The following is a 25,240-nucleotide window of genomic DNA, read 5'->3' on the forward strand; positions in this document are numbered from 1 at the left end:
ATCCGCTCACGCCACCGATCATGCCGACTCCAGTGGGCACAGAAAATCCTGCCCATGGTGGGATGGGATTCCAAACTCATGTTCCTACTCCAGCAGTGGCTGCTGAATTTTCCTAGTGTAATAAAGGCTCCATATGCCAGGCATGAATCCCACTACTGCAGTCGACATGTACCCTTGTGGAAGCTGATACATTGCATCTCTCTCAGGTTACTGGATGCTGCTGGAATGCTGGGTCCAGACTGAGGCTCAGTGGCAGGAAATTCTGTCTTGTTACAGATAAATCATGTTTGACTAGCTTCATTGAGATATTTAATGGTTAATGTTGGATGAGGGCAGTTGACATTATGTCTATACACTTTCAAAAGATGTTTGACAAATTGATACATAATAGACTGTTCGTAAAATTAAAGCCCATGGGATTAAAGGGGTTGGCAGTGTGGATACAGAATTGGCTAAGAGACAGAACACAGAGAGTAGTGGTGGACAGTTGTTTTTCAGACTGGAAGGAAGTTTACAGTGGTGTCCTCCAGGGGTCAGGGAGTCTTACACTTTGGATACAAATTAATGACCTGGAAATGCCAACATTTGCAGATGATATTAATGTTGGGAAATGCAGTAAAAAATAAGGAGGTTCTAACAGAACATCCAATATGAGCGTAGGAGCATGGGAGCAGGAGCAGGCCATTTGGCACTTTGAGTCTGCTCCACCATTCAATAAGATCATGGCTGATCTGGCTGTGGTCCCAGCTTCACTTTCCTGTCTGCCTCCCCATAACCCTTGACTCTCTTGTCTAACAGAAATCTTCTAACCCTACCTTAAATAAATTCAAAGATGTAGCCTCCACTATTTTCTGGGGAAGAGAATTCCATACACCAATGATCCTTTTGGAGAAAAAGTTTCTCCTCAGCTCTGTCTTCAAAGGGATTCCTCTTATTTTTAAATTATGTTTCCTAGTTTTAGTCACCCCACAATAGGAAACATTCTCCGTGTATCTACTCTATCAAGTCCCCTCACGAAGATCACCTCTCATTCTTCTAAACTCCATTAGATATAGGACTAACCTGTTCAATCTGTCTTCATAAGACAACCCCTTCATTCCAGAAATGAATCCAGTGAACCTTCTTTGAACTGCTTCTAAAACAATTATACCTTATTTTAAATAAGGTGATCAAAACTGCCCAGATATGGTCTCACCAAGGCCCAGTACAGCTGTAGTAAAACTTCCTGACTTTTATATTCCATTCCTCTTGCAATAAACACCAACATTCCATTTGCCTTCCAAATCACTTGCTGTACCTGCACACTAACCTTATGTATATTCATGTATGAAGACACCTAAATCCCTCTGTACAACGAGGTTCTGCAATCTCCCTCCATTTAAATACTATACTGCTTTTCTATTCTTCCTGCCAAAAGGAACAAGCTCACATTTACCCATGTTACACTTAATCTGCCAAATTTTTCCCACTCACTTAATATTTATATCCCTTTGCAGACTTACTACCTCTTTTTCATAACTTACTTTCCTATATACCTTGGTGACCTTGGCAAATTTAGCAACCATACATTTTTAAAAATTCATTCATGGAATGTGGGCTTTGCTGGCTAGGCCAGCATTTATTGCCCATCCCTAATTGCCCTCGAGAAGGTGGTGGTGAGCTGCCTTCTTGAACTGCTGCAGTCCCTGTGCTGTTAGAGAGGGAGTTCCAGGATTTTGACCCAGCAACAATCAAATAACTGGATTCGCGTTCCATCCCTTCATGCAAGTCATTGATATAGATTGTGAATAGCTGATGCCCCAGCGCTAAACCCTTTGGCACTCCACTCGTTACAGCTTGCCAATTTGAAAAAGACCCGTTTGCCCCTACCCTCTGCTTCCTGTTAGCCATCCAATCTTTTATCCATGCTAATATGTTACCCACTAAATCGTGTGCTCTTATCTTGTGTAGTAACCTTTGATGGGGTCCCTTATCAAATGCCTTTTGGAAATCCAAGTGCACCACATCCATAGACTCCCCTTCATCCACCTTGAGTGTTACTTTGTCAAAAAATTTGGACAGATTTGTTAAAAACGATTTCCCTTTCACAAAGCCATGTTGGCTCTGCCTGATCAAGTATCCTGCTGGACCCTCCTTAATAATGCTTTCTAGCACTTTCCCTATGGCTGATGTTCGGCCAACTGGCCTATATTTTCCTGCCTTCTGCCTCCTTCCTTTCTTGTATGAAGGTGTTACTTTAGTTATTTTCCAGTCCACTGGATCCTTTTCATAATCGAAAGAATTTACAAGATTATAACTCATGCATCTCTAATCTATGCCACTGCTTCTTTTAAGACTCTCGGATGCAGGCCATCCGGTACTGGGGGCTTCTCAACCTTTAGGTCTTGTTTCAGCTGCAGCTGATGTTAATGCTCAGCAAGCCAGATCTCAGATTGAAACCCATCTCGGCTGATTGTAATTTTTTTTCTGTATTGTAGAAACGAGGAGGGAAAGCTACAGAACACAAAAGTATCAGGACTCCAGTTATTACTTTTAAAAATTGAAAAATTAACATGTTTATTAAAAGAAAAAAAGAAAAGATGAATCTTAAACACACAAGATAGAAGATACAGTGAGAAAATAAGTCGTACAAAATGATACCCAAAATGCTTTATCAAAGTTACACAATAAAACTATTTTTTCGCAACAGCCTTTACAGATTCTTAACCATAAAATCCAGGAAATATTCCCCAAACTGAGAATTTGCTTTCACTTTAAACAGAAGTAAAATCCACGACTTCACAGAACAAATCCACACTTATGTGGCTCTTCCAAAGGGAGAGTTCGAACAAACTGTTTCTCAGGACACATATTCTCCTGGCCCAAAACTGTGCTGCTTTCCTCAATTAAAAGGTTTTCCGAGCTTTTCTGCACACTCCAAAACACTGGGGTTGGCCTTCAGTGGGACGTCCCCCACAGCAACTGCTACAGCTGAAAACCCATTTGTATAAATACCTTTTCACCCCTTTCATCTTAGTTCTCCATTGCCTTTAATTATCTCTTTGAAAACTCAGGTTCCCAAATATCAAAACCTTCCATGTTCCTATTTTACCTCTATTTCGGGTCCATAAAATTTAAAACGCCTGCCCCTGTTTACTCACAAGTCTCCTGTAAAATGCAAATGTTCTTGTATCTTTGAGATTCGTTTGAAATACAGCAGCTACAAATCAATTTCAAAACTTATCCCCAAATGCTGATTTCAGACCAACTCTGTTTCCTTGTAATTTAACACTCACTATAAGGTCTCATTCCGAAATGCAAGAAGATAACACCCTTAGTCTTTTGTGCCTTAGACTCTACAGAGAATCTAACTCCAACAACCTCACTTTGATTAAAAAGAAAAATTGCCGGAAAAACTCAGCAGGTCTGACAGCATCTGTGGAGATAAAGACAGAGTCAACATTTCGAGTTCGTATGTCTCTTCATCAGAACTCTGCATCCGCAGTATTCTGCTTTTATCACTTTGATTAAGCCTGGACACAGACAGACACAAATTACCCTTACCTACATAGGATATACACATAAACAGAGAAATTTAAAAACGTACTCCTATCATCATGGTCCAATAGTTTAAAAGTAAAATATTGTGGATGCTGGAAATCTGAACTAAAAACAGAGAATGCTGGAAAAATGCATCAGGTCCGGCAGCATCTGTGGAGAGAGAAACAGAGTTAACGTTTCAAGTCCGTATGATTCAGCTCTGAGAAAGAACCATACAGACTCAAAACCTTAACTCTGTTTCCCTCGCCACCGATACTGCCAGACCTGCTGAGTTTGGCGGCATTTCCTGTTTTTATTTTAGGCCTAATAGTTTTCCTAGCACCCTTTCCCAGGTCAAGGTGATTGTATTATGTTCATCCCTCCCTTGAATCTGAAGGCTCTTTGGGAAGTTTTCTAAGTCCTCTACTGTGAAAACAGACACAAAATCCCTGTTCAACGTCTCCACCATTTCTTTGTTTTGTGTTACCGATTCCCCAGAATCACTCTCTAGCTTTCGTTATTCTTTTCCTATTCAAAGACGTGTAGAAACATTTTCTACCTGTTTTTAGATTACTAGCGAGCTTTCTCTCATACTCTACTTTCTGCCACTTAATTATCTTTTAAGTAATTATTTGCTGGTTGTTAAAATCTGTCCATTCTTCTGACCTACCACTAATCTTGCACATTTGTACAGTGTTGCTTTGAATTTGATACAATCCCTTTAATATCACCTTCAATTTTGTCAATGCAACTTTACTGTATTAAGTTTTAGTTTCCAAGTTCACCTAAGCCAACTCTGCCTTCATAGTTTCATATGGGTTTATTATTTATTTATTATCTGGGTTTAAAACACTAGGCATGGACCAACACTTCTCCATTTTAAACTGAACATGAAATTCTATCACATGACTGCTGTCCCTTGAGGCCACTTTACCATGAGGTTATTGATTTATCCTGTGTCACTGCACATTACCAGATTTTATCTGTTCCCTGGTTGGCACTAGAATGTACTGCTCACAGTACATTTCTTAGATACCCCATTTATTTCTTCCTGTATGCTTTGTCCTACACTGTAACTACAGTGAGGAGGCCTATAAACTCCTCCCACAAGTGACCTCTTACCTTTTAGTATTTTTTATCTCTTGCCAAACTGATTCTACACCTTGCCTTTTCGAGCTAAGTTCTTCTCTCAGTATTGAGCTAATGCCCTCTTTAATTAACAGAGATACCCCACCACCTTTTCCTAGCTTCCTGTCATTTTGATAAATCAAAAATGCTTCACCATTCAGACCCCAGGTTTGGTCCCCTTTCGACCATGTCTCTGTAATGCCTATCAGGTCATCCATATTTATCTCTAGTTGTGCTAATAATTCATCTCTTTTGCTACAAATGCTGCGTACATTCAGATGCAAGGCCTAAAACTCTGCTTATCTTACCATTTTCTGCTTCATCTGCTGGTGCACTCTTATGGTTGTATTTTCTGTCCCTTCCTGACACACTCTGGAACTCATTCCCCAAATTTCTGCCCTGCTCCATTGCATTGTTGTGTCCCTTTACTTTACTGAATATCATTACATATGACCCCTTCCCCCCATTATTTAGTTTAAAGCTCTCTCTACCACCTTAGTTATAAGATTCACCAGAACACTGGCCCCAGCACGGTTCAAGTGTAGACCATCACAATGGTACGCTCCCACTGCCTGCACCCCATGAATCGAAACCCATTTCTCACACACCAATTCTTTGAGCCATGGATTCATATCTCTAATCGCAATTACCCTGCACCAATTTGCTCGTGGCTCAGGTAATAATCCAGAGATTGTTATCTTTATGTTCTGCCTTTTAATTTAACCCCCAGCTGCTAATAATCTATAAGCAGGGGGAGGGGGTGGCATAGTGGTATTGTCTGGTATTACAGAGACCCAGGGTAACGCTCCGGGGACCAGGATTCAAATCCCACCACAGCAGATGGTGAAATTTGAATTCAGAATGAATCTGAAATTAAAAGTCTGATCATGGCCACGAAACCATTGTCGATTGTTGTAAAAACCCAAATACTTCACTAATGTCCAAAAGGGAAGGAAATCTGCCATCCTTACCTGGTCTGGCCTACATGTGACTCCCGGCCCATAGCAATGTGGTTGACTCTTAAATGCCCTCTGAATAAGGGCAATTAGGGATGAGTAATAAATGCTGGCTTAGCCAGTTATGCCCTCATCCCATGAATGAATAAAAACAGGATGTAGAAACTCTTTCCTAGTCTTATCTATGTCATTGGTACCTACATGGATCACAACCACTGGATTCTCTCACTGCCACTGCAAGTTCCCCTCCAGCCCAGAGCAGATATCCTGAACCCTGGCACCAGGCAGGCAAGACAACTGCCTGGATTCATGTTCTCAACTGCAGAGAACTGTATCTATCCCCCAGACTATACTGTCTCCTATCATTACCACATTCCTCTCTGCTCACCCACTTGAATGACATCCCTCACCATGGTGCCATGGTCAATCTGCTCATCCAACTTGCAGTCCTTCTCCTCATCCACACAGGTAACAAACACCTCCGCTGGGAAACTCCACTATGCACCTTCCTCCAGTCCGAAGAACAGGCTGTTTCTGTTTCCTGTTGCTCAGCCAATTTTGTATCCAAGTTGCTACTGTCCCTTTTATTTGATGAGATAAATCTTTGCTCAGCTGTCTGTTGTGCAGCACTGTATCGAATGCCTTTTGGAAGTCCATGTACACCCACATCAAAAGCATTAACCTCATCAACACTTTCTGTTACCTCATCAAAATGTTAGCTAAACACGATTAGTGCTTAATTGCTCTGGGCTGGTTTACCTTCATTAACCCATGTTTGCTGAATTGAGTATAAATTTTGTCTCAACTTATTTTTTCTAGAAGTTTCCCCAACTCCAAGTTTAAACTGACTGGCCTGTAGTTGTGTTTATCTTGATATGCTGTTTTGAACAATCATGTAACATTTGTAATTCTCCAGTCATCTGGCACCACCCCTGAGTCTAAGGTAGGCTGGATAATTATGGCCATTGCGTCTGCAATTTCCTCCCTAACTCCCCTCTGTATCCTTGGATGTATCTCATCTAGTCCTGTTGCCTGATCAACTTTAAACAAGACAATCTATTCAACACCTCCTCCTTATCAATTTTAAACCTTCCAAATGTCTAAATTACCTCCTTTTTCACTATGACCTGGTCAGAAACTTCTACTTTGGAAAAGACAGATGCAAACTATTCATGTAATACCTCAACCCTGCCCTCTACCTCCACGCATTCATTCCCATTTTATCCCTAATTGGCTTCACTCCTCCTTTTACCACTCCTTTACTATTTATAAGCCTACAGAAGGCTTTTGGATTCCATTTTATGTTAGCTGCCAGCCTCATCTCATTCTCTCCCTTTGCTTCTTTCATTTGCTTTTTCAATTCCCCTCTGAACCTTCTATATTCAGCCTGGTTCACAGCTGCATTACCAACCTGACACCTGTCATGTGTACACTTTTTCTTTTTCAGCTTAATCTTTATCCATGTTGTCATCCAAGGAGATCGGGATTTGTTTGCTCTAACATTCCCTTCTGTGGGAATATACCTTGATGGTGAGTGAACGCTCTCTTCTCTAAAGGCAGCCTGTTGTTTAATCACCTGCTTACTTGTGACACCAGATTATCTGGGCCAGATCCATTCTTACCCCACTGAAGTTGGCTTCCCCCTGTAATTATTCTGACTATGGATTGTTCTTTTTCTTTTTCCATCATCAACCTATTCCCAATGATTAATGTCCCATAAATGTTCCCCTTCTGATCCACTGGACCCATCACATTCCCAAGAACCTGGCCAAGCACTTCCTCCTTTCTCATTGGACTAGAAAAATACTGCTGAGGAAAATTCTCCTGAACACACTCTAGGAACTCTTGCCCCTCACTATCCTTTCCACTCCGACCATCCCAATCTATATTCTGATAAAGTTCCCTATTATAAATACTCTGTAATCCTGGCACCTCTCTATAATCTCCTTGCAAAATGTATATCTTCCCGACTAGTTGGTGGCCTTTAGACTACATCAAACAATGTAATTATGAGACTTTTTCTTCCTTAGCTCTAGCCAGATAGTTTCTATCCTTGACCCCTCTGGGACACAATCCCATCCAGCTTTGCAATGTTCTGTTTAATCAATGCTGCCACCCCTCCCCCTTTCCTATTTTTCCTGAACACCTTGTACCCAGGAATATTTAATACCCACTTCTGCCCGCCTTTGAGCCAGGTCTCCGTTATAGCCACAATGTCACATTACCATGAGGCTATCTCCGCCTGCAACTCATCAATCTTATTAAGCACATTCCATGGGCTGAATCTTCTGGCTGACATGCGGGTGGTGGAGCCTGCACGTCAGCGCTTAAAATCTCACGGCATCGCGATCTTTAGGTTGGCGGGCGCTATGCAGCGCCACACGTTCCCGCCGTTAATTAAAGGCCCTTTTAAGGCCATTAAGTCACCAATTGTCGATGATTTTGAGGGGCCCATGCGAACTTTGGCTCTGCGCATGGGCCCAACGGGCAGGCGGGAAAGTGATTTTTTTAACAAACCTCATCCACTGGCGGGATGAGGTTTGATTTCAGATTTTAAAAAGTTTAGTAAAGTTTCTGTGTACTTCATTAACATGTCCCATTTCGTGTGACACTTTCACATGAGGGGGACATGTTCATGATTTTTTAATTTTTCTAGTTTTGAACTTTCACCACCTTTCAGTGATCTCCCTGAGGCAGCACTTAGCCTCAGGGAGATGTGCGCTCTTTCGTGCGCATGTGTGAAAGAGCGCACTCTCGCAGTTGGGGAATCCCCCCCCTCCCCGCACAGGAGTGCACAGCGCTTCCTGTCCAGCATCACACTGGAATCCCCCCCTGCCCACGTAAAATGGTGGCGGGGCCCGTTTCAGCGGCGGCGATCGGCTGCCCGCCCGCTGCTGAGTCGGTCGGGCCTGCCCGCCCATCAAGGGCAAAATTCAGCCCCATGGATTCACATACCTGCACAGTAACGCTAATTTAGACAATGTTACTCTCCCCCTTGCTCTGAACCCACCTTGTATACTTTAAAATGGAACACCAGTAAAACTAGGAAATAAGAATGCCGGTCAAAACTGTTTTTACCTTCAAGTCATTAGCACCACCATTGGCTCAGCTGTAGAGAGACACATGAAGAAGACTGGAATAGTAATAGGGCAATAGTAACTTGCTATTCAAACAACTTGCTATTTCACACTGTAGTGCTATCTGTCTCTCCCAGTGTTTTGTGCACCTTGGGAACCCCTGGTTTCCATATCCCTGCCATGTTAGTTTAAACCCTCCCCAGTAGCATTAACAAATCACCCCAAAAGTAAATTGGGCCCGGCTCAGTTTAGCTGCAACCCATTTGGCTTGTTCAGATCCCATCTCCCCTAGAACAGGTCCCAATGTCCCAGGAATATAAAGCCCTCCCTCCTGTCCATCTTTCCAGCTATGCACTCATCTGCTCTGTCCTCTTATTTCTATACTCACCTGGATGTGGTACTGTGGGTCATCCGAAGATTGCTAATCTTGAGGTCCTGCTTGCTATTTTCCTACCTAGCTCCCTAAATCCTGACTGCAGGATCACATCCCTCTTTCTACCTGTGCCATTGGTACTGCTTTGGGCCAGACTGCTGGCTGTTCACTCTTCCCCAGCAGGGTGCTCCGCAGTTGGCCAGTGACATCTTTGACCCTGGCACTAAAGAGGCAATACACCATCCTAATTCAAGTCTGCTGTCATCGAAAAAAACAATCTGTCCCCTCATGATTGAATTTCCTATTATTATTGTTCTTCCTGTGTTCTTCATGTGTCCATCTACAGCTGGGCCGTTAATGACTTCCGCAAAGGTAAAAACAGTTTTGACAAGTATTCCTAGTTTTACTGGTGTTCCATTTTAATGTATACAAGACCAGTTCAGACCAGTATTCTTATTTCCCAGTTTTTACTGTTTTTTCCTTCTGGGTTGACTCTAGTCCCCACATAAACCAGTATTTTCATCAGTATTCAGAACTGAATACTAGTTAGACAGTGTGGTGCACAGAGGGGGTTCCTGCACTACCTGCCTGTTTCTCCTTGACTGCCTGGTGGTCACCCATTCCCTTTCTCTCTGCATACTTTTCAGCTGTGGGGTGACCACATCAAAAACATGCTATCGCAAAGCTCTCTAACTTACAGATGTGCCATAGTGATAACAGCTGCTGCTCAAGCTCTGAAACCCGGAGCTCGAGCTGCTGCAACTGATGACAATTCCTGCACAAGCATCCTGGAGTTCCTACGTAGCGCAGGATGTGCATTCAACAGGTCAGAGCTGCCCTGCCATTCCTCTATCTATTAGGTAAGAAAACTTACTACCACTAATACAGCTTACTACTTAAAAAGATAAAGACTCACCAACAACTCACCTTCTTTTTGCTGTTGTCATTTAAACCGAGGGAAGATAATGAAATGTTTTATTTAAACCTCATTTTCTCTCCTAATTTTTTTTTTTGTTGCAGTTTTTAATTTCCCAGCTCCTTAAACCCTCTCAGAAACTTTGCAGATAGGGGAAAAAACTACACTACTCACCAGCCAATCAATTCATACTTTCCAGTGATGTGACATTTTGATTTATTTTTTGTCTCACATTTTATTTCAAACTCTAGCGTGCCCATCCCAATCCTCCTGCCCAGACTGTCCTCGAGTAATGGAGTTGAATATAGAAGTCGTGATGGTTTTCATGTAGTTGTATAGGGCATTGTTGAGACAACATCTAGAATATTGTGTACAGTTTTGGTCTCCTTATTTAAGAAAGATAATTGCCTGAGAAGCAATTCAGTGAAGGTTCAGACGACTGATTCCTGGGATGAGGGGTTATCTTATGAGGAAAGGTTGGGCAGGTTGGGACTGTGTCCATTGAAGTTTAGAAGACTTGAGGAGATTTTATTGAAACATATAAAACCCTGAGGAGGCTTGACAGGGTGCTTGTTGAGAGGATATTTCCCCTTGTTGGAGACACCAGAACTAGGGGACATGGTTTAAAAATAATGGGTTTCCCATTTAAGAGACAGATTAGGAGAATTTTATTCTCTCAGAGGGCCATGAGTCTATGGAACCCTCTTCCCCTGAGAGGCAGGTCATTGAATAATTCTAAGGTGGAAATAGATAAATCCTTGACCAACAAGGGAACCAAAGGGTACAGGGGGTAGGCAGGAATGTGGCACTGAGGCCACAATCAGATCAGCCATGATCTTACTGAATGGTGGAGCAGGCTCGAGGGGCCAAATGATTTACTCCTGCTCCTAATTTGTATGTATGAATGTAAGTAAGATCAGGCGATTGATTTGCAAAACACATCCCTTCAGCCTTCAAGCCTCTGTTCAACTGTCATTTTAATTCTCCACCTTGCTTCCATGCTGATCTTGCTGTCCACAGTCTCCTGCCATGTTCCAATGACTCTCATCAGAACCTCTGCCTCCATTTCCTTTCCTTTCTCTTTGCTGGTTTCCTTTTTTCTCTCTTGTTTTGTTCTTTTTGTTTTCAGGTGGTAGTTGTTCAGATTCTGTCAATCACACCTCCTCCAGGCACATCTTTTGTTTCTTTACGATAAGAAGGAAATCAAGGCATTGGAGAGGGTGCAGAAGAGATTTACTAGAATGATAGGAGTGTGGATGGACCTCAGTTACATGGAGAGACTGGAGAGGTCGGAGGTCATTTCCTTCGAGCAGAGAACGTTGCCAGGAGATTTGAGAGAGGTTTGAAGAACCAGGAATGGATTTGACAGAGTAAATAAGGAGAAACTGTTTTCAGTGGCAGAGCAGCCGATACCCAGAGTGCATAGAATTAAGATGATTGGCAAAAGGATCAGGTGCAACATTTATTTAAACAATGAGTCACTGTGATATGGAGAGCACTGCCTGAACTGGTGGTGAAGCAAGTTCAATAGTAAAATTCAAAAGACAATTCTTGAGATAATGGGATACATTTTTTGTGTGTGGGAAAAGAGGAGGTCAGGGTGATTAGTCGGATATGTCCACCAAACAACACAGGAGCATCTTACCTGGAGGCTGTATCATTCTGTGTGTCTATGATTCAATATAGCCACATCAGTGTTTTCCACATCTCAGTAGTCTCCCTGACTCACCATTAGCAATGCTGTAACAATGTGTTTCTTTGTCTACAGGTACAATTGTTCCCATCTCTGCACCTTGGGTAGTTTCTGGATACATGGAAAATGGCACAATGGGACAGGCACTCTTGATATCTGTTATGATAGTTGCTGAAGTCATCAATCCACCAGAACCAACAGATCAAACAGTTCAACTAGGAAGTATGCCTGCTGATTGGTGCTATATCAGGTGAATTTAGTTACTGATTTGTATTGTGTTTGATATTGCTTTAACTCAGCTCTTGTGTCAACTTCACTCAACCGAGAGTCGGGCTGTGATTATTGGGCTCATCCGGGTACAGGGGAACATTGGTCAATATTAATAGTATAATGGAATGATTCATATCTCACAATCTGCAGTTCCTTCTTCTGAGAACACAGCGAGACCTCCCCATTCACATTAGTCAGGTTCATATGGAGTTGGCTCCTGTTTTTCCGACATTCTCACATCCACCACGTTGTTTATATTTTGAAGAACAAATTCAAATCCGTGTTCTCATTAGATACAATAAGCATAGTGGGAGAGGAAGTACTGGAGGGACTGCCATCATTGAAGGTGGATAAACCACCAGGGCCGGATGGATTGTATCCAGGCTGTTGTATGAAGCCAAGGAAGAAATCGCAGATGCTCTGAGGATCACTTTCCAATCCTCACTAGACACAGGCGAGCTCACAGAGGATTGGAGGCCTGCGAATGTCATACCATTTTTTAAAAAGGGTGTGAGGGATATGCCAGAAAATTACAGGCCAGTCAGTCTGATTTTGGTGGTGGGCAAATTATTGGAGACAACTCTGAGAGACAGGATAAACTGTCACTTAGAAAGGGGCAGATCGATCATGGACAGTCAGCATGGTTTTGTTAGGGAATATTGTGTCTTACTAACTTAATTGAAATTTTTGATTAAGTAACAAGGAGGATTGATGAGGGTAGTGTAGTGGATGTTGTCTACATGGATTTTAGTTAGGCATTTGACATTCCCCACATGGCAGACTGGTCAGAAATGTGAGATCCCATTGGATTCAGGGGAAGGTGGCAGGTTGGTTACAAAATTGGCTCAGTGACAGGAAACAAAGGGCAGGATTTTACGCATCGGCGAGTGGGGATGGGGCCTGCATGCCGACACGTAAAATGACGCTTGGTGAAGTCGTGGGGAACTCCCGACGTCACCACGTGCTATTTAAATTCTTTGTACAGTTCTCGTCACTGCATTACAGGAAGGACATAATTGCTCAGGAGAGAGTGCAGAGGGGATTTACAAGAATGTTGCCAGGGCTTCAAAATTGCAGCAATGAGGAGAGATTGGATAGGCTCAGGTAGTTTTCCTCAGAACAGAGGAGGCTAAGAAGTGACCTAATTGAGGTGTACAAAGTTATGTGGGGCCGAGAATGTGTAAACAGGAAAGACTTGATTCCCCTGGCTGAGGGGTCAGTTAGCAGAGGACATAGATTTAAGGTGATTGGTAGGAGTATTAGATGGGACATGTGGAAAAACTTTGGAATTCACTGCTTAAGTTATTGGTTGAGGCTGAAAAGCTCAACTCATTTAAATGGTACCTGGACCTGCATCTGAAACACTGTAACCTGCAAGGCTACGGACCTATTGCTGGAAAGTGGGATTAAAATGAGCAGCCAGTTTCTTTTTCCTCTTTTTTGGCTGGCACAGACATGATGGGCTGAATGGCCTGTTTCTTCACCGTAACTTTTCTATGGTTCTATGGTTAATCAGTGCCTCACCCAAAGCCATTTCAATTCATCATCTTCTCGTTGAGATGTCTGATGTTCTATTCAATTAGTTTAAACGTCCCTTTATCTAATCTCTCTGTGCGTAGCCATAAATGGCACAGTTCCAATGTTACTGGCCATCCTCCCATCGACTGTGGAGGGGACATTTTCCTCATATGTGTCTGGACAATGAATGTCGGTGTGATTTGCTGATCTCAGAGAGGATCAACCTGGGCCCAGTTGTTCCTTCACTAAACATTCACTAACTCACACTATCAGTGAGGGTCATGACACAGGACGATCTCCAATCTGGAAATTGTCCTCCTGGAGTAATGAACGGTGATGCTATTTTGTCATCTCTATTATTGCACATTGAGCTTTTACAGTGAGCAGCTGTGATTGCAAAGATTGCTGTTTGGGAAAATTACAGCCTAGTTTTTACTCCATTTAAATTATTGACAGAAATTCAGGCACTTCGGGCCTCTGAATTCCCAACCAGTGAGCCCTGTGAACAACAATTCACTCCAGGAATTCCCGATCAGGAATTCTGTCCTCATATTTTAAACAATCAAAGACATTTGAAGTTTTCCCTTCAAGGAGCAGAAGTTGGGGTGGGAGGAGTATCTGAGATATCAGCTGGGTGTGGGTCATCCTTTATATGGGTTGGCAGTATGTGGTAGAGTTGTAGAGAGCAGGAAATGCTGCAGGCAATTTGTGCACAGCAAGATCATACAAACATACAAATTAGGAGCAGGAGTAGGCCATCAGCCCCTGGAGCCTTCTCTGCCATTCACTAAGATCATGTCTGATCTGATTGCGGCCTCAATGTCACTTTCCTGCCAACCCCCTGTACCTTTCACTCCCTTAATAGTCAAGAATCTATCTCCCTCTATCCTAAAACTATTGAATGACCCTCTTCTGCTCCCTGGGGAAGACAGTTCCACTGAGTCAAGAGCCTCTGAGAGAAAAAAAAAAGCCACCTCAGCATCTTCTATGTTTCAATAAGATCACCTCATTCTTCTAAACTCCAATTGGCCCAACATGCCCAACCTTTCCTCATAAGAGATCTCATCCCAGGAATCAGTAGAGTGAACCTTCTCTGAACTGCTTCTAAGGCAATTATGTCCTTTCCTAAATAAGGAGACCAAAACTGTCCACAGTGCTGTTGATGTTGCCTCACCAATGCCCTGTAGAACTGTAGCAAAAGATCCCTACTTTTATATTCCAGTCACCTTGCAATAATGTTAACATTTCCCTTCCTAATCACTTGCTGTATCTGCATACTAACTTCTTGTGATTCATCTACCAGGACACCCAGATCCCTCTGTACCTCAGAGTTCTGCAATCTCTCTCCATTTAAACAATCTGCTGCTTTTCTATTCTTCCTGCCAAAGTGGACAAGAGTAATTACATTCACTATTTTCCAATCTGATGGGACCCTTCCAGGATCTGGGGAATTTTGGAAAACCAAAGCCAATGCATCTACTATCTCAGCAGCCGCTTCTTCTAAGACTCAAGTATGAAGTCCAGCAGGCCCTGGGGACTTGTCAACCTTTAATTCCAATAATTTTTTCAGTACTCTTTCCCTGTGAATATAATTGTTTCAAGTTCCTCCCTTCATTTCACGTCTTGGTTCACAATTATCCCTGGGATGATATTTTTTCCTCTACAGTGAAGATGGATGCAAAATATCTGTTAAATTTATCTACCATGTCCTTATTTTCCATTATTAATTCCACACGCACTCTCTAGGGGATAAACATTCACCTTAGTTATTCTATACCTTTTTAAATACTTGTGGAAACACTTATTATTCATTTTGATATTTCTACCAAATTTTCTCTCATAATCTAATTTCTCTTTATTTTTCTTATTATTATTATTCTCATTGTTCTTATAGCCATTCTATGTTATTTATATACCCAGTCCAATTTTCTGATCTTCATGGAATTTTATGCTCTTTCTTTCAATTTGATGCTATCTTTAACTTCCTTAGTTGGCAATAGATTGTGTGTTCCTCCCCAGAATCTTTCTTTCTCACTGGAATATATTTTTGCTGAGTGTTATAAAATATCTCCTTAAATATCTGCCACTGCATCTCCACTGAACTATCTCTAAACCTATTTCCCCAGTGCACTTTAACCAGCTCTGTCGTCATACTTCCATAATTGCCCTTATTTAAGTTTAAAGCATCAGTCTTAGACCCGCTGGCCCATAACTTCTGTTCTCCGGGGCGTCAAACCCAGGAGATAGCCCAGAAGATGCACTGGGCATCCCACGGAAGTCCCCATGCAAGGATTGTATTCAAGTTCAAACTTCCCATTGGCAATTACCCTGCACTGGGAACCATCCGATGCTCCAATTTAATTCAGAGACTTTGTTGATGGTTCCAACTCTCTTAGCAGGATAGTTACTCAGGAAAAGTTAGAATAATTAAAACCACATCTAAATCCTGGCTAACTATCGTACTGACCTCCCCCTCCCCGTCCAGAAACACCCAGGGGGCACCCTGGACACCCCACATCCCCCAACCACGCCCTGAATCTCCTGATTGTCCCCAGCTTCCTGACTACTCCCCCACTACCTGACTACCCACCACCCGCCGAGGACTCTCCCATCGCCCCCGACTGCACTCCTGACCCTCCAACCACACCCCACTCCCCTGACTACATTCTCTAACCCCCAACAAAATGGCAGCACACTGACTACAATCCCAATCCACCAACTACCCCTCTAGCAACCCCCACCCGCACACTCAGCCGCCCTTCCGACACCCCTAACAACCTCCCACTACTCTCCTGATCTCTCAAATACCCCCTACCCATCCCCGACTACTCACCCAGCACCTTCTAGAACCCTCCCCATCCCACGATCAACCCCCATCCTCCCCGGATACCCTCCCATTCCCCTGCCAGCCCCAGACTCATCCTACCGCCACACCACCCCCACTGACCACCAGACCTCCCCCAATCCTACACGCTTACCTTGCACACTTACCTTCTCCCTTGCTTCTCAAAGTGGCTAGGTCCAAAAGTTCATAAGACGTAGGAGCAGAAGTAGGCCATTTGGCCCATCAAGTATGCTCTGCTGTTCAATGAGATCATGGTTGACCTGATAACCCACATTCCACTTTCCTGCCTTTTCCCATAACCCTTGATTGCCTTACTGATTAAAAATCTGTCTATCTCAGCCTTGAATGTATTTTGCGGCCCAGCCTCTCCAGCTCATTAAACTTTAAACTTACCTGCTTTATAGCAGCTGGTGCCATAAAAAGGGGTCTGACCTCCTCTCAAATGATTCTGCTGCCCTCGACTGAAGGCCTCGGGAACACGCTGCACTGCACATTTCTCACCTGGCCCGAGGAGAAAGGTCGGGAGAGGAAGGTGCAGCTCCTGAGTAAGGTCGGAAAAAGGAGCAGAGTGGCAATCCAATAGTCGTTGTCAATTCTCGGAAGTTCTGGCCCAAGTTCTCTGCCTCAAACTGAAAGCAAAATTCAGTCATATTATGGTCACTGCTGCCTAGATGTGCCTTTACTGTTACGTTCATTAAATAATCCTGTCTTGCTGCCCATGACCAGGTGTAGCATCGTCTGCTCTCTGGTTGGCTGTAGAATGTGCTGCTCTAAGATACTGCCCCGAAAATACTCTTATGAACACATCGTGTCAATCTGATTCATCCAATTTATATGTAGATTAAAATTACCCATGGTTAACACTGCACATTTGTCACAAGCCCCCATTATTCCTTTCTGATACCCGCTCCTACAGTGTGGTTACTGTTCCTGGGCCTATAAACCAATCCCATAAGTGACTTCCATCTCTAAACAAACTGATTCTACATCTTGATATTTAGAACTATAGTCATCTCTCTCTAAATTACTAATGCCAAACTTAATGAGCAGAGCCACCCCTCGAAGTTTTCCGAGCTCCTGTCCTCCTGAAATGTCACATACCCTCAAATATTCACGTCCCAGCCATTGTCATCGTGCAGCCATGTCTTTGCAATGGCTATCAGATCATACACATTTATTTATGTTTGGACTCTCAATCCATTTGTTTTATTGTGAATGCGACATGCAATTAAATACAGAGCCTTTAGTTCTATCATTTTACTATTTTCACAACCTCCAGTCTTATCTGCTGGCACACTTATAAGTTTGTACCCTCTGTCCCTTCCTGCCACACTCCGACTATCATTTCCCCTATTGCTTCCTTGCTCCCCTGGCTTGTCTTCTCTCATCACATCCTGTAATACTTGATCCCTTGCCCCCACTAATTATTTTAAACTCCTACCTGCCAACCTCTTTACTTGACTCAGCAGATCACTGGTCGCAGCACAGTTCAGATTCAGACTGTCCCAGCAGAACAGCTCCCACTTTCCCCAAGACTGGTGCCAGTGGCCATGAATCAAAACCCAATTCTCCCACACCGCACTTTGATCCACCCATTTAAATTTCTAATCTGATTTATCCTATGCAAATTTGCTCGTGGTTCAGGTAATAATCCAGGGAATATTACATTTGAGGTTCTGCTTTTTAATTTAACCCACAGCTGCTCATTATTCCTAAGCAGAACCTCTTTCCTCATTCAACATATTTCATTGGACCCCACGTGGGCCATGACAACTGGATCCTCCACCTCCCACTGCAAGTTCCTCTCCAGCCCTGATCAGATGTCCCAAACCCTGGCACCTGGCAGGCAACCCAGCCTTCTGCACTCTTGCCCTCAGCTGCAGAAAACTGTGCCAATCTGCCTGACTATACTGTCCCCTGCACCCACTACATTCCTGTCCACTCCCCCTGCTTGACTGGCTTCCAGTACGATGGTGCCATGGTCAGTTCGCTCATCCACCCTGCAGCTTCCACTTTCGTCCCTACAAACTGCAGGAACTCAAACCTGTTGGACAACTGCAAGGGCTGAGGCTCCTCCACTTCTAACTCCTCGATCCCATATCTGCCTCACTCACAGCGACACCCTCCTGTCCCTGACCACTGACCAAATCAGCTGACCCTATCCTAAGGGGTGTGATCGGCTCCTGGAATGAAGAGTCCAAGTAACTTTCCCCCTCCCTGATGCCTCGTAGTGTCTGCAGCTCGGCCTCCAGCTCAAAGACTCTGAGCCGAAGCTCCTCGAGTCTCTGGCACTTACTGCAGACATGTTTGCCCTGGATCACACACGTGTCCATGAGCTACCGCATTCTGCAGTCGCAACACGTAGATACCATGAGAAGTCCCACAAGCGACATTTTCTCAATTCCTGGAAAGTACGAAACTCCCTCTATAAAATACGAACATATCAACATATCAACATATAAACTGGGAAGAAACCTGTGATTCCTTCAGGACACTTCTTTTAAAAGTACTGTCCCAAGATTCACTTTTCCAAATCAGACCTTGTAGAAGGAAGGATATGAGTGAGAGAGTTTTCTCCACAGGGCAGAGCTAAAGTTAGTAAATTGAGTAGAGGTGTGGATCATAGACACATAGGGCGATATTTTAATGTAGGCAATGGGGATCTCTGCAGAAGAGCTGACAAAGGCCCTGCATCACCTCCTTTAGGGAGGGCCTGCTGCATTAAGTGCCTTTCAGGTGGCCAATGGCAGGTCTTCCCTGGGATCAAGGACCCCAGGAGGCAGAGTCCTCGCCCTCCAAAAGCAGCTGGCCAATAAGAGGCCAGCAGCTCTCAGCGCTTGTCAGCATCAAGGAGGTGTAGTGTCTGCTGTTGGCTCTGTTCATGAGAGGCCGAGGATCAGTGCTGGACCCCAGGATAACAGGTGACTGATGGCAGGAAGAGGATTGCAGGAAAGGTGGTCATGGGGGAGGGGGTGAGATGTGTAGGAAAAAGAGGCAGAAGGTGGCTCTCCACGGCTCCACCCACCTTCCCGATGACAGTCCCTCGACAACAAAATGGCCCCTCCAAAAAATCCGAAAGCAACCAGCGTAGTGACAGGCCCTCCTGCCTCTGGGTTAAGGACATCAGCTACAAGAAGAGACTCTAAGTGGATGTGAATTGTCCATTTAAGTGCCTCCATCGATGGTGGGTTGGGAAGGGTTGGGCTGCCCGTGCACGAACCTCCCCACACTGAATTTAATCTTGGTGGAGGCAGTAAGGCAGCGGGGTGCCCATCCGCCACCAACACAAACAATTAAATGCCCTCTCCGCCAGCAAACTTGCCTCAAGGGAGCACAATAAATTTGGCACGTAGAATCATGACTGCACAGAAGGAGGTAATTTAGCCCATTGAGACCATGCTGACTATATAGAGCAATCCAATCAGTCCCATACCCTCCCTTTAACCCTGTGAACCTGCAAGTATATTCCCCTCAAATGCCCATCCAATTTCCATCTGAAATCATTCATCATCTCTGCTTCCACCGCCTTAATAAGCAGTGAGTTCCAGATTATTACCACTCGCTGCATAAATGGTTTTTCCTCAGATACCCCCTGAATCTCTTGTCCAAAGTCTTCTCTCTGTCTCCCCTAGTTCTTGCACCATCAGCTAATGAGAGCAGCTTTTCCTTTTCTACCTTATTGAACCCTGTCAGAATCTTGTACAGCTCTATCCAATCACCCCTCAACCTCCTTTGACCCAAGGAGAACTACCCCAGCTTCTCCAACCCAACCATGTCACTAAAATCCCCCACCCGGGGAACTATTCAATTACGTCTCCTCTGCACCCCCTCAAGGAACCTCACATCCCTCCTAAATTGTGGTCTCCATCAATGGATGCAATACGCTAATTGTCGCTTCTCCAGATCTTTAAACAGGTTCAGCATCAATTCCTTGCTTTTGTAATCAATACCTCTACTTATGAAACCCAAGTTGCCAGATACATTGCTGAACATTTTCTCAATATGTGCTCTCACATTCAAAGATCCATGCAGCCCAAGGTCCCTCTGTCCCTGCACACTCTTTAGAATTGTGTCATGATGTCTCCATTACCTCTCCTTATACCTTCTGCAAAATGCATCACCCCACTTTGTTCTTAGTTCATTCATGGAGTGTGTGCACCACTGCTTAGGCCAGCATATGTTGCCCATCCCTAATTGCTCTGAGAAAGTAGTGGTGAGCTGCCTTCTTGAACCATTGCAGTCCATGTGGTGTAGATACACCCACAATGCAGTTTGGAGTGTGTTCCACAATGTTGTCCCAGCGACACTGATGGAACGATGATACGTTTCCAAGTCAGGATGGTGAGTTGCTTGGAGGGGAACTTCCAGGTGTAGGTGCTCCCATGTGTCTGCTGACCTTCTAGATGGTAGCAGTTTTGTGTTTGAAAGAGGCTGTCTAATGAGCCTTGGTAAGTTCCTGCAGTGCACCTTGTAGATGGTACACACTGCTGCTACTGTGCATCAGTGGTGGAGGGAGTGAATGTATGTGGATGGGGTACCAATCAAGTGGGCTGCTTTGTTCTGGATAATGTCAAACTTCTTGAGTGTTGTTGGTGCAGCACTCATCCAGGCAAGTAGAGAGTATTCCATCACACTCTTGACTTGTGCCTTATAGTTGGTGGACAGGCTTTTGAAAGTCGGGAGGTGAGATATTCACCACAGGATTTCTAACCTCAGACCTTATCTCGTAGTCACAGTATTTATATGTCTAGTTCAGTTCCGTTTCTGGTCTATGGTAACCCACAGGAAGGTGATAGTGGGGGATTCAGTGATGGTAATGCCATTGAATGCCATTTCCCTGTATTAAATCCAATCTGCCACTTGTCTGCCCATTGGGCTATCTTATCTATTATGTTACTACAGCTGTGGATGAACTGAATGGTGGAGGGTCCTCAGTGGACTGAATGTCCTGACAATCCATTTGGCTTCCATACGGGCTTTGTCAGGAGGAACAAAAATGAAAATTATATATTCTTAATTCTGTTGCAGGACTTTTGACCAGAAGGTTGATGGGCAACAATATGAAGGACATGTGACTGAATTCCAGCAGGACTTGGAACAAGACAATCAACACTTTGATCCAGGATTCATCATCAGTTTTTATAACACACATGGGCTGATGCAAATAGCTTTTAGAAAATTGTAAAAGCTACCTGGTAGGGTTTGTTACCCCTATAGATATAAAACAGTGAGATGTGCTTAACTCTATTCTTAAACTGATTGAACCTTCCACTAATTACACAATGAGTTTAAGCCGGAGTACTGTGCAAAGTTCTGGTCTCCTTTCCTAAGGAAGGATATATTTACCTTAGAGGGAACGCAATGACTGTTCATTAGACAGATTACATACATGTGCCGGTATTGGGGTTTTGAACAAATCCACCAATGACGCATTCAGCACTGAGACCCTGTTTAGAAATATTGGCCAAAATTTTTCCCTTGATGGGCGGGCGGGCAGCCGAACTCCGCCACCGAAAAGGGCGATGGGAAGCACCATATGCTTCCTGTGCAGGGGGGTAAGGATTCCTCATCTGTCAAAGTGCGCTCTTTTGCACATGCGCGCGAAATAACGCACATCTCCCTGAGACTAAGTGCTCTCTCAGGTAGATTAATGAAGTGTAAAAAACTTGAAAAATAGAAAAATATAAAAATTATTAACATGTCCCACTCATGTAACATAAGAAGCACGTAAAATTTATTGATGTTTTTAAAAACGGACATGAAAACTCATCCCGCCAGTGGATGAGGTTTCATGTATTATCAGAAGCCCACTGGGGCTCCTGGCTTGCCCGCCAACCTTAAGGTTGGACGGACAGGGCCTTTAATTATCTTAATTATCCTGTCAATGGCCTTAATTGGCCATTGACAGGTCGGTGGGCGGACAGCTGATTTCGCTGTGCCCCCGCCTTCCTCAATATTTAAATGGACCGGGATGATGTCGGGGGTTCCTCCCAACATCATCCCACGTCATTTTCCCCTCGGCGAGCGAGTCCCGCCCCCAAATCACTGAGAGGAAAACTCTGCACATTGCCCTCTATTGACAGTTAATTCTGACTCCCACACACACTGTTGCATTTATTCTTTTTTTAAAATTATGCAACCATGTTAGCATCAACAGTGAGCATTTCTTCTTCATTTACATAAACTGCTCCCTTTGGTTGTTTTGTTCAGTGATTCTAAACAACGGCTCTTGCCGGGTGTCCAGCTCAATGTCTCCCACACTATCCTGTGACAGACAGGTCATGGTTCTCACCAGGGGCTGTCCCTCCTTGTCTTTCCCAAAGTCAAATAAAACAAAGGCTCTTCAATCCTGCTCCACCATTCAGTAAGATCATGGCTGATCTTCTACCTCAATTCCACCTTCCCACACTATCCCTCGAGTGTGTAATCTGTCTAATAAACAGGCATTGCAGTCCCTTTAGGGAAAGTTCATCTAACCTTAGGTAAGGAGACCAAAACTACAGGTGTGGTGTCACCTATATAATTGAGGTAAGATTTATTTGCTCTTTAATCCCTTTGTAATAAAGGCTAAAATACCATTTGTATTCCTGATTGCTTGTTGTAACTGCATATTACCTTTCTATGCTGCATGTGTAAAGACACCCAAGTCCCTCTGAATAACAACATTTTCCAGTCACTCACCCATGCAAAATATTCAACTTTTATATTTTTCCGATATTTGACTGACTTCATACGTCCCCAAATTATATTCTGTCTGCCACATTCTTACCCACTCACTTCGCCAACCAAATATGGAGAAACCACATGGTCTTCTACGTTAACCAGACATGAGGATCCAGCCCTGGCAGATCTGACTGTCCCTGACAGAGGAGCCCTGACCGCTGCTGTTGCTTTTCCTGTTGTTTATAATTAGGTTCCTCCTTCAATTCAAACTATTTGCCAAACTTGCAGATTCATTTCTGACCAACCACCTCTGTGGGCAGCAATGGTGAAATGAGTCTAACATCTCCGCACTGAGCATACACAGGCCTAATCCCAGTTGGACATGGGTAGTGGGCCCTCCATTGGGGAACAGGGATTAATCACTGCAGTAATTTGCCTTTTCTATAATGTTGCTTTAATTGAATCATGAACAGACTGAGATTGAGATGGTCCTAGTGACTGATATAGTTCCAGAATGTTCTATCTTGACACAGCGATGGATTATATTTATGTTTATCTCAGTCATTCTGATCAGAATGTTTAAAGGTGAAGTGAAAAGATCTAATTGAAAATGGGATGTGTTGCAGAGCAGAGAGAATTGAAGTTGTTACGAATGAAATTATGGAGTGGTCAGATGTGGCATTGTACCTGAGCTCAGGGAGGGGAGCATGAGAATGGCAGCTTGCATTGAGGCCCAGGACCGACACGAGTGACTCAGTGTTGGAGGGTTAAGTGGAGTTGAGTCGGGGTTCAGGGGCATGCAAGAGTTAAAGAGTGTGTGAGGTGCTCGGTAATAGAAACAGCCAGAGACACCTAGAGTTAAAGTGCATGAGCAACATGGCTCCTTGTATTAAAACATATTCTTCAGACTCTCCACTTCTTCCTGCAGACTCCCTCTGTGGGTATAATTCTGTAAGGAAGATTCCAGTGAACAATATGTACAGATTGCAATTTCAAAACAGTAATCAATGACAGAAAGATCCAAGGAGGGCAGAGGGTGGACTTGGGGCAGGCAGAAGTGAAAGAGGAGGGGCCTGGCATCTTGGTATGGTAGGGGTGAGGGTAGGGGAGGTGGGGAAAGGCAGTCAAGGTAAGAAAATGAGGGACCTAAAGGACAATATCAGGACATGTGGGTCCATTTCTAATTGTTGGTTGGCTGAGTCCTTGAATTCACCTACAACATTCCAATTATCCCTGCTGAGAGTGATCATCGACAATCTCCTTTACAATGCATAGAAGGGAGAGCCAGCTGAGCCAGCAACTCCAACCATGTTCCACAGAGCAGTGAGTGCAACACTGGACACTAACATAAACATTCAGTAAAGAGTGAACCTAGACACACAATATTATATCTTCCATGATAAAGATATGTCCCTGATTCTTTTGTAACCATCAATGTGTGCCAACTATGAGCTGTGCCAGGACATTGAGTTTTCTGATTAAATGAGTCTCAATAAATAACGATGGTGCCGACATGAATAAAGAGAAACCAATGTAATGTGAAATACTTACAAGTGAAGTTTAAATTTGAAAAACACGCATGCCACCTTTCTGCTTTCTATAAGTCTCCTGTTAGTAGCAATAGAGTTGGGCAGGAAAATTGTGGTCATGATGAAGACCCTGTTTGTCCAGGAGACTCTTTTATCACCTGCCTGTACCTGCTGCCTTGTCAGCTGACGACAGTAATCACCACTGAAAAGCTTCCCCGCAGCATGATCACACACGTCTCCCATGCACACCACCAGCACTTTAAATTTTCATTAGAATCATGAGGAAACTGAAGTGGAAGTTTTGACGACTCCGGTTTGAAGCAGCTTAAAACTGAGAAAGAATCCCAATCTAAGATTAGATTCCAGAGACTAAACATGGAATAAAGTTCAGATTCCCATCTCCTCACACCCATACTGGGAACTCACATTCGGAACATCGACAGACTGAACCTGTGATTGAGAACATGATCTATTCAGATATTACCCCTGTTAACAGGTGACCCATTCACAGGCTTCTCTCATGGAGTAAATTAGCCATTGTCTTCTAGCTTTTGTTTGTCTTTTGTTTTTCAAACTGCTGGGAATGTATTCTCACTGTGAAATAAAGAGGGTGATGCATTTCAACTTTTGGTCTCATGTTAGTTTCTTACTCAGAAATAAGGCTGAGTAACGCATTTGTTATTTCTGGGGAGATAGTGGTGTAGTGGTAATATCACTGAACTAGTAATGCAGAGACCCAGGATGATGCTCTGG

At 43.6% G+C, this 25,240-nt stretch overlaps 1 protein-coding gene across 1 annotated transcript in view; it reads left to right on the plus strand.

The window, feature by feature from the left end:
* Positions 1–21,480, plus strand: part of LOC144680383 (heme-binding protein 2-like) — a 36,704-nt gene extending 15,224 nt beyond the window's left edge. Inside the window, exons 3-4 of the mRNA XM_078541350.1 lie at positions 11,738–11,912; positions 21,324–21,480. Of these exons, the coding sequence (XP_078397476.1) occupies positions 11,738–11,912; positions 21,324–21,480 (332 nt within the window). The remainder of the gene's footprint in view (positions 1–11,737; positions 11,913–21,323) is intronic.
* Positions 21,481–25,240: the final 3,760 nt, after the last annotated feature.

This window comes from Cetorhinus maximus, chromosome 5 (assembly GCF_964194155.1).
Source record: "Cetorhinus maximus chromosome 5, sCetMax3.hap1.1, whole genome shotgun sequence".
NCBI classification, from domain to species: domain Eukaryota; kingdom Metazoa; phylum Chordata; class Chondrichthyes; order Lamniformes; family Cetorhinidae; genus Cetorhinus; species Cetorhinus maximus.